General features: G+C 41.0%; 1 protein-coding gene across 2 annotated transcripts in view; it reads left to right on the plus strand.

The window, feature by feature from the left end:
- uvrag (UV radiation resistance associated gene) overlaps positions 1-16,374 on the plus strand; it is an 86,987-nt gene that overhangs the window by 58,314 nt on the left and 12,299 nt on the right. For both annotated transcript variants that reach the window (XR_008322799.1, XM_053331422.1), the window contains exon 14: positions 11,960-12,051. Coding sequence is in view for 1 of the 2 variants with exons in the window: in XM_053331422.1 (XP_053187397.1) it covers positions 11,960-12,051 (92 nt within the window). In the remaining variant the exon portion in view is untranslated. The remainder of the gene's footprint in view (positions 1-11,959; positions 12,052-16,374) is intronic.

Here is a 16,374-nt window from a genome sequence, read left to right on the forward strand (position 1 = left end):
GCACTCTGTCTGAAGACACTAGGAACATGGATATACCAGTTTAACCATAGATTACACCTCCTTATCTGATTTAAAACCAATTATGCAGCAAATGGTCCACATGTGATCATGTATTGCTTTGCTTTCTAGGTAAAAACTAATACTGCATACAAGTTCCCTTATTCTAATCAGTCACTCATAATATGAAAATCTTTCTCTATTGGACTGTGTTTGAATTCCAAACACTGCAGCTCATTCGTAGTGCAAAAAAAATAAAATGTTTTAACATCCTTAACACTATGCAGGGTCACAGTTGAACAAACCCAGATGACCAGAGAATGCTCCAGGCTGTCCAAAGTAAACCGGACACAGCCTATACACACAGCCTATACTATGGCAGCTTTTAATTTGATCCTTGCAGCCAATGAAGAATAAAGCCCAAGAGATTTGCTTTTCTTCTGTTTATTGTGCCATTTTGAATTTGAACTCCCCTTCTCAGAAAAAAATCGTTTTCCTGCACTACTGTATTTGCTGAACACGCATTTGCATAATTTGTTTACGGCCAAATGTGAAACACAAGGGCCTGTGACTCTAGGTTGTTCCTTGTCTTGGTGTGTTTCGTAACACAAGCTGATTCATTACCATCATTGCCTTTTGCTAGCAGAGTAGAACTCTAAGAGCCATCTAACAGTGTAATATCACTGAAATCCCATTTTAGGTTAACAGCGTTCAGGCTTTGGTTCTGTTAAGTTTGACTAAAATCAATGTGCAAGAGTGCTTACTTTTTACACCATATTTCACATAAGCTGTTCATCTAATATTCTCATATAAGAGTTCTTTCTCAAGCATAATGTGGACTTTGTCTTTGCCGGTGGCTCTTGGAAAGCTGACCGCAATCTCAGATCTGTTCTGCAAGAGTTCAGGCATGGTTGATCTATCAGCTTACGACTGGGATGCCTGTTAATACTTAATATGTTTATAACCTTATCCTGACGGCTCTACCTGGCTCACACACAAACACACATTTACGAAGATACACACTGAAATAAAAAACGAGGTCTTACAAATCTGTCCCGTGCGCATGAATGAACACACGTATACTGCATGTGATACACATTGCTTAATCCTTCTCCATGTGGATATATGAAAGACCTCTCTACTCCCAAGTTATACTTTTATCCTCACCAACCCAAATTCCTCCACGAAGCAGTTTGATGCTGCATATTTTATCCTGGTGGAATAGCAGCAGGATCTGGTTGAAAATCCCTTTGAACTCTATGAAATATTGGAAGTCTGAGCTAATCTGGGGCTCTCTGGTTACTGTTTTGATAGGGCATGTAGTTGGCCAGTCAGTTACAATGGAGGCCAGACGTTGTCATTTCACTGTCGTCAAGGTTGTATCCATGCTTGACAAATAACTTTTATGAGAGGAACTGAAGTAGGTTTACAGTGTTATTTGCCAAATGCAAAATCAAGCTAATTTTCTGTTGTAAGAATCAGTGAGAAACCGCCAAACTCAATCCCACATCGGTTATTTTTCATTCTTCAATCTGGCTCACGACTCGCTCGGGTTTTTCGACTTGTTAAAATAGAACGTTAAAATAAGCAGACATTTGGGTAAGTAGCTCTCAACAACCTTCACTTTGAAAGCAATATATTTGAATGTTGGTAAGTCAGACAGATGGGGAGGAATGTACACAGTCTGCCAGCCCGAGCTTTCCCCGTGACCTCCCGTTCCCTCGTAATGCTAATAGAAAATCTTAGTCGTAAAGCCATCCACAAAATAAAGAGGAAACGAAAAATAATATGCCCATTCACAAGCAGTGGAAGAGGGTTAGAGAGAAATTGTGGGCAGCCTGAAGCCAGGATAGGCACCTGCCCACAAACCATATATTCATCCTCCTCTCTAGCCTACTATTTTCCTAGGGGCCTTGTGGAAACACAACACACATATAAAAAAAAGATTTTTCCTTGTAAAATACCACAACACTTTTATTCCAAATAATAAAAAGAGTGTGATCAGACAGGCTAGAATTAAATTAATGTTTTAATGGCTCTATTTGGCAGCTTTATTTTGAAAGGGAATGCTACAACTGGGGCAAAGTTTGCTGTGTCTGTTCAAGAACACTTTTCGTCCATTAATATATCTTTCCATGCTATGGAGAAGACATTAAACCTATCCTCCGTTTCCCTCGGCTCACCCATCTCACATCTTGCGCCCTTCACTGTTTGGCACCATTTGCCATTCAGACCACAAACGTTTGCGGTTTCCCTCAAGAACAAGCTCCGTATGCTTTGAATTTGAAACTACAAAGTACTGAATTAGCATAATTCTCCAAGGTGTGTCTCACTCAGACACCAGGAGTCCTTGTGAGAGCTGCCAAGGAGGATTGATGATGGTCCTGCATGCCAATACAGCTAACAGGAAGTTGACCTCAGTGTTGTGACTTCACACACTGGGTCAGGCCCGCGTGGGTGTTGGGTTACTGGTGCTGCAATCGCTCTGCTCCAGCGTTACAGTGGCAAGGGTTATTAGCCCTGAAGGGGGGCCGGAGCGACCCTCAAGGATGGTGGCTTTTCCAATAGGTGTCACTGTAGCACACGAGAGTCATTGAGCCTCCTCTATTAACCAGCCTAAACTCAGACCAAACAACCACACAACATGAAAGGATCTCATTAAAACTGTGGTCCTGGCAGTGCCCACCTTTCGACCCTCCCTGCAGTGATTGAGGTCAGAGGGGACTAACATTGCTCTCTTGTCACCGGTGGTCTCCCTAACTGAATTTCCTATTCATCTCACACAGCCTGTCCCCTAATTATGTAAATCTGTTGACTGAATTTGGCAGCAATACGATACTCTGTAAAAGTGTAACAACAAGTAAATTCGACGGAAGAATCTGGTTTGAATTAGGGGCTGCATTGGAATCGGACTCAGGCGCAGTGAACACACCACACCTGTATTACATTACCACAGAGAAGGAGGGGAGAGAGAGAGAGAGACAGAGTTACAGGATGTTAAATGAAGTGGAAGGATTTTGAGAATGCAATATTAAAAACTGTTTTATTACATGCTTGTTTGAAATGGCAACAGTGACAGGAAGTACAAAGAATATTACATTTCACCTGTTAAATATAATGCTTAAACATATAGTGTAATACATTCAAAGCAGTTCCCATGGAAACGTGAGTATTAGGTTTACTTTTGTTCTTAAACATCTTACAGCGATAAGGTAGCTGCTAGAGTCAATAACTTAGTCAAACACTGTAATCTTAAACACACCAAACAACTATCTACTATTTAATCTTCCGGAGGTGTGGACATGTTTCTGAAAGTGAAAGGCGCGCTTTATGCCTCGCACATCTTGAGAGGAATCTGAAAAGGCAACTCATGTCAAAAAATTTGCAAAGAGTTATTTCTCAGCCTGCAGCCTCAAAATGACCGTGAGGGGTTTCATCAAATAATTGTCCAGCAATTTCACCCGATTTCAGGCTTTCGCATCTCCCTTTCCAACTTGGAAGAAAAAATGAAATTACACCTCATCAGCAGATATTAAAACTGGAGTTCTGCTCTAATTGTGTCGCTCACATGTCTGCTCTGTAGATCAGTTACAGGCCGCTGTAAGCAAGCCTGAAACTTGTAGATGGTAGAGGCTGATAGCAGTTTGGTACATTTCAGTTGTTCGACTCCCTTTTGAAAGCTCTTATTATTGCTCAAACACTTCCTTGTTTACATTGAGGACTGTTCAGCAGATGAATGGGCTCTGATTGCTGAAAACCTTCCTGAAAGCAGTTCTTTATTTGTTGTCCAATAGCCACTGTACGCTCATATCTGCTATCCTGCTATGATTTGTATGTTTTGAATTGAAAAATCCATCATAAACAAACCCGAAGCATTTGACATCAATTTAGTGTATTTATCACTGGCGCTGACACATTTTTGAAATGGACGGGAGCGTTTTTATCAACAGTTACGCAGTTTATCGCCCCGGTCAACATTTAGCCCTGACTTCAAATCTGATAATGGCTTGAAAGACTTGATCCGACGTCTCTCCAATCAAGTTTCTGGCAGTGGAAACCTTGTGTCACCCGTGAACTCCACACCACACTCTCTTTTTCTTTTTTTCTTTTTTTTTTTGGTTCGTCTGACCATTTGAAAAGCATTTATCTTCTGTTCCTTGCGCTAAGAGGTTCCCATATACTGTAGCTACTTGTGTGTTGGATTACTTCCTCAGAACATTCTTATGAAAATAAACAGCACACACAGAAGAGGTAATAATGTGATACTTTGTTGATTCTTCTTTTCTCTTTTTGTTTGCCCTTTTGGAACGTTTGAAGCCAGGCCATTTGGATGAACGAGGATTTCTCCAACCATTAGACTCCTGCCCTGCCCATTATTTTCTAGTGTCAACACTCCAGATTGGCATTAGAAGAGTCTAAATGTAATATAACCAGGTGGAAAATGTAAAAAGGAAAAGTTGTAATCTAAGCCCAAGGTTTACGGAAAATGAATTTTTACGAGTCTCGTGTGACTGTTTTCACCGTTCGCTAGAGACAGTGGGGATTCCTCACACTGTAAATATGTGGGAAGATATTTTCTGTGGTAAGCAAACGCGTGTGGTGTTTATGAATCCTGATTCTCAGTTTGTCTCAAAGACTGGATGATTATGACTGTGGCACGTCCTCAAGGCCAGAATACTGCTCGGAGTTGAAGGGGGGAAATGAATTTCTGTTGTGAATGAATTATATGACTAGAGCCAGACTCAAACAACTTTTCAGCCCCTCTCTGTATATTTATTGAGACACATGAAAGGCTGCAGCGATTAATCAAGTTGGATTTCATATTCCACGCTGTACCACACGATTGTTGAGGTTTGAGCCTTCATCGCTCCATGTGAGGTTTTACCTATGATTGGGCAACGCCAAAGCTGAAAAATGTACGACGTGAAAAACAGTAGGATGGCTGGAAATGCACATCAAACGAAGGCAGAAGACTAAAAAAAATGAACTTGTTATTCTCTTTCCCCTGTTAAACATCTTCACAGTCATTCTTTCACACGCTTTTCACAGCTCCCATCTGCAGCCATTTTGTCTCGGCCATTTTGTCTCCGTGCTGGTCAACATTTCAGTTTAATTTATTTAATGCATGAGTGAAGGCTGTACAGAATGAGTTTCATTATGTGCCCAGGGATAGGCCAGATGGGTGGAATCATACATACACCGCACTGTAGCAAGCATAATCAACCATACCAAATCCACCAGCGAGCTATAAAGAAAGATCCTCTCGGACGAAGAATTCTCTTTAATAAAAATCAAATGAAGTTGTGACAAAACTGACAGCAAAATACACGGAGGGAAACGCACATAAGACCAGAAAGAACTTACCAAAAAAGTAAGGGGCAAAGGAATGTATTATTTAGACTTTTACTCTGTGTTTCTCTAGAGCCTTTTATACATGACAACAATGGACAAAATGCCTAGAGGGGTATCTGTGTGTGTGTGTGACTGTGTGTGTGTGTGTGTGTGTGTGTGTGTGTGAGAGACTGTGTGTCTGTGTGTGTGTGTGTGTGTGTGTGTGTTAACCTTCATTTCTTACCCCATAAAATATTCTTCTTGTGGCTACATGTGCCTTGGTAAATGTTTCAGTATGTATCTAGGATTTTAACCTCCGTGTTCAGAAATAATGTTTTTGCAATTGATTCCTGGCATTTGTGCTCCAGCTGCCACAGAGACGCAGTGGGACAAACTCATGTCTGCCTTCTCTCACATTTTTCGGTTCCAACTAAAGGGGGCTTTTGGGGTGAAGTATGACTACATTTCATGATGATAATTCCTTAAATTTGCAGCAAAAAAAGAGGCAGTTTTATTGATTGCCCCCAAAGTGTTGGCTGATTGGTTATGTATCATTAATGAAAAACTAAGTGCACAGGTGCCTAGATGGCACCTTTTTAAATATGTGTAAACTCTTTTTTGAAATTTGAAATTAAGAATTAGAATATGTTAAGAATTGTGTGTTGTGGGGCAGTTTGTAGGCGAAGGGTTTTTATTTATTTTTTCATAATTTGTGGGATGTTCCAGAACAGTTGCCTACCTAGTTTTAATTTTACGGTTCAGCTAGTAATGCAAGACTTCAAATATTATATATTGTTTTGTTGTATTGTACGGTTCGTGTTACAGTGAATACACTGTATAACACAAAAAACTGGCTTTGCTGTTTGACCACAGAAGATAACGCCAGTACTGTAACTCTTCTGGACAAGCCAAACTGTTTATTGAAACGTCAAAACAATAGATCAGATGGAGATCTCAGCATATGTAAATACAATGTTCTAACGTTTGCACCATCTGACCACACCGAGGTGAATGAATTGTTTATTTCTTCTTAGCTGGATCGTTTTTCTGGCAAACAGAAAAAAAAAATATGTCGATCAAAAGATCCTGATCTCATGTGGCTCACAGAGCAGTAAACCAGAAATTAATGTAATTGCATCGACGTGTCACTGTGAGTTGCTTACGGTAAAACAGACAGACATAATAGGAGGATTAAAAACAAGTGCATGCATACACAAATATAACAACCATGATAATGAGAAGAGTAAAACTTCACCTGCTGCCATGAAAAAAGTTGGCACTTGTGGTCGAGTGTGGAGAAATCATCTGCAGGCAAATGCTTGGCTCCAGTTGATAGCTCTTTGAGCTTAATCATGAAAAAAACATGAACTTTATGTGGGGCGTGTGGTTTTATAATACCAGCCAAACAGCTCCAGTGGACGCTGTAGATGCCCAAAAGCTGCTCTCACAAGCCAAGAAACTTTTGATTATTGACCATTTTATTGTATGTCTCACATGAAATTATGTGTTAAAATTTTTGACAAGTGTCCCAGATACCACCCGCATCAGTCCAAACAGAGCTGAATACAACACAAGCTGAAAAACCTCAGCATGGCACATTCAAGTCTAACAGTTTCCACTATTGTATTGAACTCATTAGCTTTACAGGCAAGGTTTTAATATATAGTGAACAACTTGCTAGCAAAAAAAAAAGTTACTGTGCAGTTTGACTGACCATTTGTTTGCCATGCAGGTTCCTGAAACACAGTGAGCTTCAGCTTAATTATTAACAGCATAGCATTCACACTCTGTAGCATTTCCTGGCAGTGTGAGTAGAAATGATGATGATAGGGGTGACAGGAACACTCTTATATATTAGTCCACACTACTGTTTATAATGTGTTGCAAGACATTATCATTCAGCTCTTAATAGTAGTATTTGTTTTTACAGCTTGTTGTTTTTTCTTCACTGGTATGCACGCTGCTCATGAATCAGTCATCTTAACCAGAAGAGGCACACCGCTGACATATTGTCAATGACAGGTTATCTCCCATAGCTCCAGTTGTCTACATATGAGGTCTTATGTATGAAGACTAATGTCTGGGTCAGCCTCTTGGTCTCCGCTGACGTATCCAGTCCACAGTTTGACCAGAGGGATGGTGGATGGAGGAACACCTGGTTAGCCCCTGAATAACAAGCTGTCATAGGACCTAATGAGCTGCCTGATTATCTTCCCTAGAGAGTATGTAAAACCTATGTACTCTGTAAAATAACCGTTTCTATTTTTACCCCTGTGGACAAAAGCATGCTGATTATAAATCACTGGGTAATTGTCCGTGATGCAGGTCAGACATGCACAGGAGACTTTTTTAACCTCTGGACATATGAAACTCAAAGCCCTTGATGATCCCGGATCCCGCATCCCAGATTTCCACTTCTACCCATCTCCAGTGAAGATGTTGGACTTCTTGTCAATCAGTGCACTGCTTGAACTGTTGTGATGTGTGCGCTGGAAAGCAGCTCCCGCCGTCAACTCGTTGCATGAAAAGGTGGTGAAGGGGGGGAGGGAGGTGCGCTTTGTTACCTGGGCCACCCTCCTACAACACATCATAAGCAATCAACCTCAAAGTTCTCAGCAGCCCGCCCACATTCGTAGAGCTGATCTGAAGGTGATTAGTACTGACAAATTCAGGGAAACAGTAATACGTGGCATAAGCCAGACTGTATTTGTTTAGCCGCTGTACAGAGCTCAGGGCAAACAAGCAGGTTTTGCCAAATGATGGGTGGCACGTACTGTAAACTGACTGGTTCCCGCCGGCTCTGGTCAGTTTGAGTGTGTTTATGTGTGGTCACGGCTCCAGCGGATTGGCAGGCTCAAACTTGTATACACTGCTGCGTTTTTCAGGGCTGTTACTTTATCTTTTGAAATGAATGAGGATGAGTCCCCGACTTCTCAGATGTGAGGTGTCAGTTGCACTCATCCTCTCTCCCCGCTCTCTCACACACACAAACACTCATACCAAAACGGTGCAGTCATAACAGCTGATTAGTCACCACACATGTTACAGAGTTTCCAAAGCACTCAGTTTGTTTTGTGGAACAGATAAACAGGGAAGGGCGTGACCAGACACAAAGGTGTGAGCAGCGACAAGGAGACCCGGCCGGATCTGTTTCACTATGTCATCGTGTGAAAGAACCTCCGATGGGTGCCCCCAGTCCACCCCAGCCCCCCCCCAACTTGGTCCTCTCACCTTACAACTGTCCTCAATGAGCTCTGGGAATTTCTCACCACGATCTGGTTAGCCCCATTACAAAGAACCCCGTCCCGTGGCCAGCTTGAAAGCACACTACCATACACAGAGGAACAAGCACGCAAAGGAATCCACCAGCATTCATCACAAAGATGTATGAACGGGAAACTAGAAATGACAAGCCTTCTCCAGTGGACTGATTCTGAGCAATTTGCATGATCTGTTCTGGAGTTGTTGACATAGAAGCGCTCGGAGATTGTCCTTGATGGGGCATCTGTGCAAAAAAATACTTATTTCATTGGCTTGTGGACTCGGAAATTATGCGCAAATTTTCATTCCTGTTGTACGCAACTGAAATCAATCTGTTGTGTTTTTAGCCTAGTGTCAACTACAACACATTGCCTCATACAGTTGCAACACACTCGTAAGGAACAGTTTGGGTTTACAAACCAGAATGTAAACCTTCCCACTCAGCTGTTTGTTTCCATTCAACATTCAAAGCTTTCATGGCGCCGACAATTGGTAACGACACCCAGCTTCATGAAGCCTGACATATTTCTTCCTCTTTTACAACATTCCCGTTTCTCCTCGCCTTCAGATGACACAGCCAGGTCAGGAATGTTTTTCTGATTGTCTCTAGCGAGCAGAGAAATAGGGAGAGGGGGTCGACGTTTGCATATTCGACAGCCAGTGTCCAGGATATATGCCTTCCCGGGCCGAAGGCCATCAGCAACACACACATACACACACATACAGCGTACTACGAAGGGAAACTTAATGCGGCTTCCACCAGGGAGGGCCAGACCAGTTTATGAATATTGATAGAGTCTGGCTGGCTGAGCACTAGGTCAGCTGTGGGGCTGCAGCGTCCCGTCTCCCAAACTGTCAGAATGTGTTTAACACACCTCATTACAGAGACAGTGTGAAGCATCAGTCACACAGCTCTGGTGGCTCTGCACTGCTGCCAAACAGACACTTAGCACAAGTGTTGTTGGTGCCCACTGGCAGAGATTTGGCAAAAGCCTGACTGAACATGCATGCAGGTCAAGTTTTGAATTCCTCTGTGTTGGCTTGTTGGAGGCATATATTTAGGCGAATCACGGGCCAACCGCATTACCCTCCAAAATATTCAGCTTCCACACATGCTTCCCGGTAATACCCTTCTATTTTTTAATCCTCTACAACGAGCTCATAGTAATGAAGTTAGCTCGGAGCAAGAGAGTGATGTCACCCATCACTCTCCTGTCTTCACCTATATCACATTTCTGCGGCTTGGAAAAATCTTTACATATGAGGAAAACAATAGGAGGCACATATACAAATGCACACTCATGCTCTTTCTCCCACACACATACACATAGACATACAGGCGTGTAATCTGACATAGGGCTCCTGTCGGACACGCAGTGAAGTTATTACACACACTTCAGAGCTCAAGCCAAGTAATGGGATATGAAGATGGCTTTTTGTTCCACCCTCAAACTGAGTATCAAAGAAAGCATACAGTATATCCAGCAAATGCTGTTTACCTTTTCCAAAGCCATAATATTTATTCTTTGCTCATATCTGATTCGCAAATTTCTGATTTCTGACCATAGCCCTGAGATTTCCATGAGATTGGGATTTTCCTTATTTAAGCATCTGACCGCAGAACAACCCAGCCCCCCTGCTCGATGTAGCTACGCTCTTTCTGTTTCTAAATTGGTGGTGTTATTGATCTTGGCTTAATGTTTCAAACCCAATTCCGTTCAGCCGGCCCTGTGGACAACACTGCGCCATCATTTGGTCAGACCCTGAGGTTTACTCTGAGCCATGAATGGATCTCTGTGTTGTGTTGTGTTCTCATAGGTTTTGGACCATTCCATGGCCAGCTGGGTTTCGAGGCGACACCCTTGTCTGACTCCCTCAATCTGAGCTGCTTTTGATAAAGCCCTCCACTGATACTGTCATGACTGTTGTTTCTGCGGCTCCCCCGAAACAGACACGCACCGCTTGAGTCCAGAACACACACATGCGCAAACACACTGGAACATTGAAGCAGACACGTGAACGCTTCCGTGTCATACACATACCAGACCATTCATACCATACAGCATGCACATGATTCTGGCAGCTGTTCTGACAGAATCGGATTCAGCCATTTTATGTTGAGTAGAAATTTCACACACATGCACATGCGGCCTATGTGTACTCAAACAGCATGACCTTTTTGTGTTAATCCTTTTGTGCCAGTCCTCTTGCCATTAATCAAGCTTTACAAGAGCCACTATGTACTACATTAGGGTTCTGATTCAATATTACAGCTTTTGCCACAAGAAAACGAGTACGGATGTGTTTTGAGGGCTGCTGATCCTCTGGAAACCATTTGTCTCCACTTAAACTGTTAAAGAATACTCAAACAAAACCCAAAAAATGTGACCTTTGGCCTTTGAGGCAACAACATTTATTTCTCTGTAATTTCTTTATTATCATGCCACTCATCCATTATGCACTCATATGTGAATAAGCTGCATGTTATCCTGGGTGAGTAGTGTGTCAGAGTCATGTGCACTTGCATCTCTTCACCAGAAGTAAGTGTGTGTGTGTGTGTGTGTGTGTGTGTGTGTGTGTGTGTGTGTGTGTGTGTGTGTGTGTGTGTTGCCGTGGCACCCGAGTGGAAACAAAACAGATGTCAGCTGGTGCAGGCGGTGTGTGTGTGTGTGACAGAGGGGCCTCGGAGATATACGCCGGACGTGCGGCATGATGCTCCTCTGCTGTTCAGTAATATAGGTTAAATAAACTCTCTGAGACAAGAGCTGGCTTGCTGTGACATTGCTCAACTGTTGGGAGAGATATTTCTGGCACCAGAGCTGCAGATTTGAGGTGGCCTTGTGTTTTTCTTTTTTTTTGTGTGTGTGATTTGATTCTATCATCATGAAATAAAGCACTGGGGTACAAGGGGAGGCAACATTCAAGGCCAAATTTAGAAGTGAGCCCACTGGAAAGAGAGGGGGAGATCATTGGAGAATGCAAGGTGGTTTCTCATGTGCTCCTTTTGCCCTGTTTCATCCAGATGTTTAGGCAGCAGGTTAGGGTTTTTTTTGTTGCCACCCACATCTCATCCTGCTGTCTTTCCACACACCTTACATATTAGCGCACATGCCTGTTATCAGGGAAGGATGCCCATTGTGTGTCCGGATGAGTAATAGTCTGATGGAGAGAGTAGAAATGTGTCACGGTGAAAGAATGTAGACTTCAGTCATCTTCTGTAGGTGGGATTTCTCTGTTCTCAAGAGGGCGTCCAAACATGGAGAATGTGCATACGTGTCAAAGGCTTACACTATCATGCTTTGCCATCATGTATAGTGAGATTTGTTACTTGGGAGTTAATGTTACAATGTGTGTTCCTTTTTCCTTGCAGCTGAGATATCAACACGGCTTGACCACCCCTGACCTGCAGCAAACACTTCCCAACCTGAAGAACTTCCTGGAGCATGGCCTGATGGTCCGATGGTAAGAATAAAAGAGACACCACAAATGTTTATTCATATGCCACTGAAGCATAAGACATGAAAAGTGACCCAACTCAAGGATCAGTCACTCAGTCTTCAGAATAATCAGAATGAGTTTTATCTTTTCTCAAATGCTAGTTTTAATATTTAATTTATTATGATCCCCCCACTTAATCTGAAGAGAGGCTTTTCCTTCAAGGGTCTTATCACCCACAACATGAACAGACAACATAAATCACATTCCACACCATAACACCAAACCATAACATACACAACTAGACAACTCAACAAATAGCTCAAAAAATGGCATTAATATAAATACGGCCTTATACCAGGCGGGGAGTTCTGAAATGAGGCCAACACGGAAGTAACTTAGAACTGCATTCTATCAAAAGGCCAGCAGGGGGCGACCGTTTTGGTGTCAAAAGGACTTCCGTCTCTATACAAGTCAATGGAGAAGAGAACTTCTCACTTGATTTCTAACCTCAGTAAACGTTTTCAAAATGTGTTTATGGTCTCAATCGCTAGTTTAAAGCCGCCTTCAATGCAGTATGATGTTCATTTGGGACATTTTGGCCTCCCTGATTTTATTTTTGATGATAAAGCAGGGTATGCATTAGGGTGTGGCTACGTCGTGATTGACAGGTTGATTGACCAATGTCCTCGAGATCCAGCCCTCAAAACCATAGCAACCTCCCCCACTCCGCCCATACTTCCGCCCATGGCCCTGCCTTATGCCGATATAAGTAGAATCCGTGTTTTTTTTTCCCAGCATGCACCTGAAATTTTCAAGATGGCGATGCCCAGTTCCGGAACTATTGGCTTCCGAGCAGCAGTCCACAAACCAATGGGTGACGTCACGAATATTAGGTCCATTTCTTTTATACAGTCTATGCCTTATACTTATATTACAAGATAAGCAGTGGGAATGAGATGCTGCTAAAAGGGAAATTCAAATAGGTTTTCCTGTTTCCGGAATTGCATGTACAGGCAAAGAGGTTCTATATAGTTATGTAGTTAAGTATTTTTCAATGCACTTTTCACAGTTTTGGTAATATACCATATTGATATTAAATATAAGACTAATCAGAAGACTGGACATTCAGTTCCCGGCTCTTCCAGTCCTCGGTCAACCCCAAATTGCTCCCGATGGCCCAATGTTAGTCTCCCCCTGATGAGCAGGTACCCTGTATGGTAGCCCCTGCCATCAGTGTGTGTGTGTGTGTGTGTGTGTGAATGTGACATGTAGTGTAAAAGTGTTTTGAGTGGTTGAAAAGGCGAGAAAAGTGCTATATAAGTACAGTCCATTTACCATTTATACACTTGTTTTAGCAAGGTGACTTTCTGGAGTTAAGAAACAGTTTCAGTCTAGTACTGCTGGGAAAGTGTCCCGGACACACTGTTAGTCCAGGGAAAAAGAGTCATCATCCTTAAAGTCTTTTGTCATAAAGTGAAACATGAAATACTTCCATTAAAGCATAACATAAATCCCACATTTATCTACAGTAGCTTGTCTATCAGTCACACACTCTCACTATTCTGTCAGGCTTTTGGAAGCAGTCTGAATGATTTTCTCTGGTAGTTATCATTTTTCAGACTGTGTGTTTGAGCTCCTCGTCATGATAATTCTGTGACAGCGGGATTTCTTGGCTGCTTGACAGATGATTTGGTTCTGTTTCTTCACTCAAGGCGTCTGGAGACACTTTCAACTCATTTTCACTCATCAGGAGTTTATTTCCTTTGTGGCAGCCAAACACATAACACACGCTGTGTGTAACTCCCCATGTTAAACTTCCTAAGAACTTGTATGGCTGACTAATTCTAAAAGACAGGCTAATAAAAGACTTGAAGAAATTAGAATTAACAATATAAACTCAGAGCATTTGCCACATCTTATTCACAATCATGCCAATATACAGTACTTTGACTAGGTTTGGGAAGTATATATCAATATTATCTATATATGTATATGTGTTTGTATGTATATATATGTATATATGTGTGTGTGTATATATACTATGGCATGCCGTTCAGGAAATTAATATTTGAATATATTGAATGAACCTATATATTTTTATTTTTATTTTTATTTATATATATATTTATATTTATATATTTAAATTTATATTTATATATATATATATATATATATATATATATATATTTATATTTATATATTTAAATTTATATTTATATATATATATATATATATATATATATATATATATATATATATATATATATATATATATATATACATGAAACTCTGAATATATTGAACGAAACTTGACAGACGTCATCAAGGCACTGGCACCATCTTGTATTATACCACACGTAGATGCGGCAGCAAAAATGACTGAGTCAGCACGTGCTTTGATTGCAGCTATTTTAAATAATGAAGAGGCCATAAACACACTTGCAAGTGTGACTGTGACTAGACACAGTCGTGTTGCCAGAGGCTATTCTATGTCTTTTTAGGCATCAGAAGTGTTTTGTGGATCCTCTTCCTCATTGTGCTCCTTTCCTCCCCTCCATCCCTCTGCTTATTCTGCCTCTCTGCACTGCTGCCATTGATTTGTCTCCATACTTTGGCTGTAATTTGAGTGAAAATTAGAAGCTGTTGTGTTTTTGCTGCATTGGTATATGAGTTTTGTTTTTTATTTCTTGACTCATTCCATTTACGAATCTAAATTAAAATCTCTACAGCTATCCCGGTAAACAAAAATAGGAGACCACATTCTGTAGCAGTTCTGCCCCGATTAAAAACTGTCCGGACTTCATACATATATATTTGTATATGTATATGTATACATATATGTATTGTGATTTTTATTGTGAAATTTTGGATATGACAATATGGCATTGTTGCAAGTGTCTTTTACTGGTTTTAAAGTCTGGATGAATTTTCAGAATGTTTAGCTGTTGCCTTGAAGCACTTACATTACATAACCTCCACATTATTGGTTGATTATTTTTCAACAATCTTATTGTGTGAATGTTTTGTGAAAGTATCAGTTGTCTTCCCTACAGCATCATTGCAAAATATCTATATCTCAATATTTGGTAAAAAATATTGTGATATTTGATTTTGTCCATACCACACAGCCCCAGCTTTGACCATGATCGTTCACAGTCCTGCTTTATACCCAGATGTTTCCCATGAAACTTAAGTTTTGGCTCTGCTTTTAACTGATGCGGTTAAGGCAAATTATTTGTTTTTCATCACTTGACTGACTGCTACTTTCTTCTTAATTCTCTTTCTAAGTTTTCAATAGTGAATTTTGCCATTCATGTTGTTGTATCATCAGCATAAATATAACCACTTATGTTGTGGCGGATTAATTATAAATAATTTTTTAAAATATTTAATAATAATGTTCCTAGATAACTTCCTTGAAATATATCACAACTAGATTTTATACTTCAAATGTAAGAAATAGTATTTTTTATTAATATTCATCTGACAAGGCACAGTTTCATCTAAAATCAGGTAATAGTTTAAGATCCTTATACCTCACCTTTGTAATGATGTACCACCTCTACACATCTACACTACCTCCACATTTTTTAAAAGTTGATGAGATATGCAGCAGCCACTTCCTCCCAGTGAAGTGGAACGCTCCTTCTACAGGCTTACGGCCTGCAACTAACCCTTCACTAAAACCTGGGACTTCAGCTCCACTGCCCTATAATAGAGAAAGCTGTCTTTGATCTCCACTGCTCTCCCAGGGTCAGCAAAGGGGAAAATGTGTATTACACACATTAATTGAATAATCCTTTGTTTTGAAAGGAAAGAAGCCATGAAAAGCCCAAGCTCTCAAATCAGCCTTCTACCGCCCCCCTCCTTAATGGGAAGTGGAAGGGCCCAAAGATAGATGAGATGAAAGCATAGGCCCGCTAACCCTGAAGGTGTGTGTGTGTGTGTGTGTGTGTGTGTGTGTGTGTGAGAGAGTGTGTGCATGCATGTAAGTAACAGTTCCACAGTGGCTTGCCACAGCCACACTCCTGATCGACAACGAGACCACAGGGACAGGAACAAAAGCTGCTCTGTACTGAATCACAAGTCATCAGCTGAGAATCAAGAAACTGACTTTCTCATCATCCTGAGCAGTACTGAGTTACAAATACACATTACACTGTCATTCTGCTGCTAAGGCACAACATTTTTCAATACAGTAAAGAAATAGAATTCAATGTTTAGTAACTTATTAATTGTAATGAAACTGCAGTTTATTTTCTAGACTGGATTAGAGTAGCCTTTTCCATGTTTCCAATCTTTATTTCTCATTTATTGCAACTTGCAACTCCTCCATACAGGCCAGTA

The sequence above is a fragment of the Scomber japonicus genome, chromosome 13 (assembly GCF_027409825.1).
Source record: "Scomber japonicus isolate fScoJap1 chromosome 13, fScoJap1.pri, whole genome shotgun sequence".
In the NCBI taxonomy this organism is placed as follows: domain Eukaryota; kingdom Metazoa; phylum Chordata; class Actinopteri; order Scombriformes; family Scombridae; genus Scomber; species Scomber japonicus.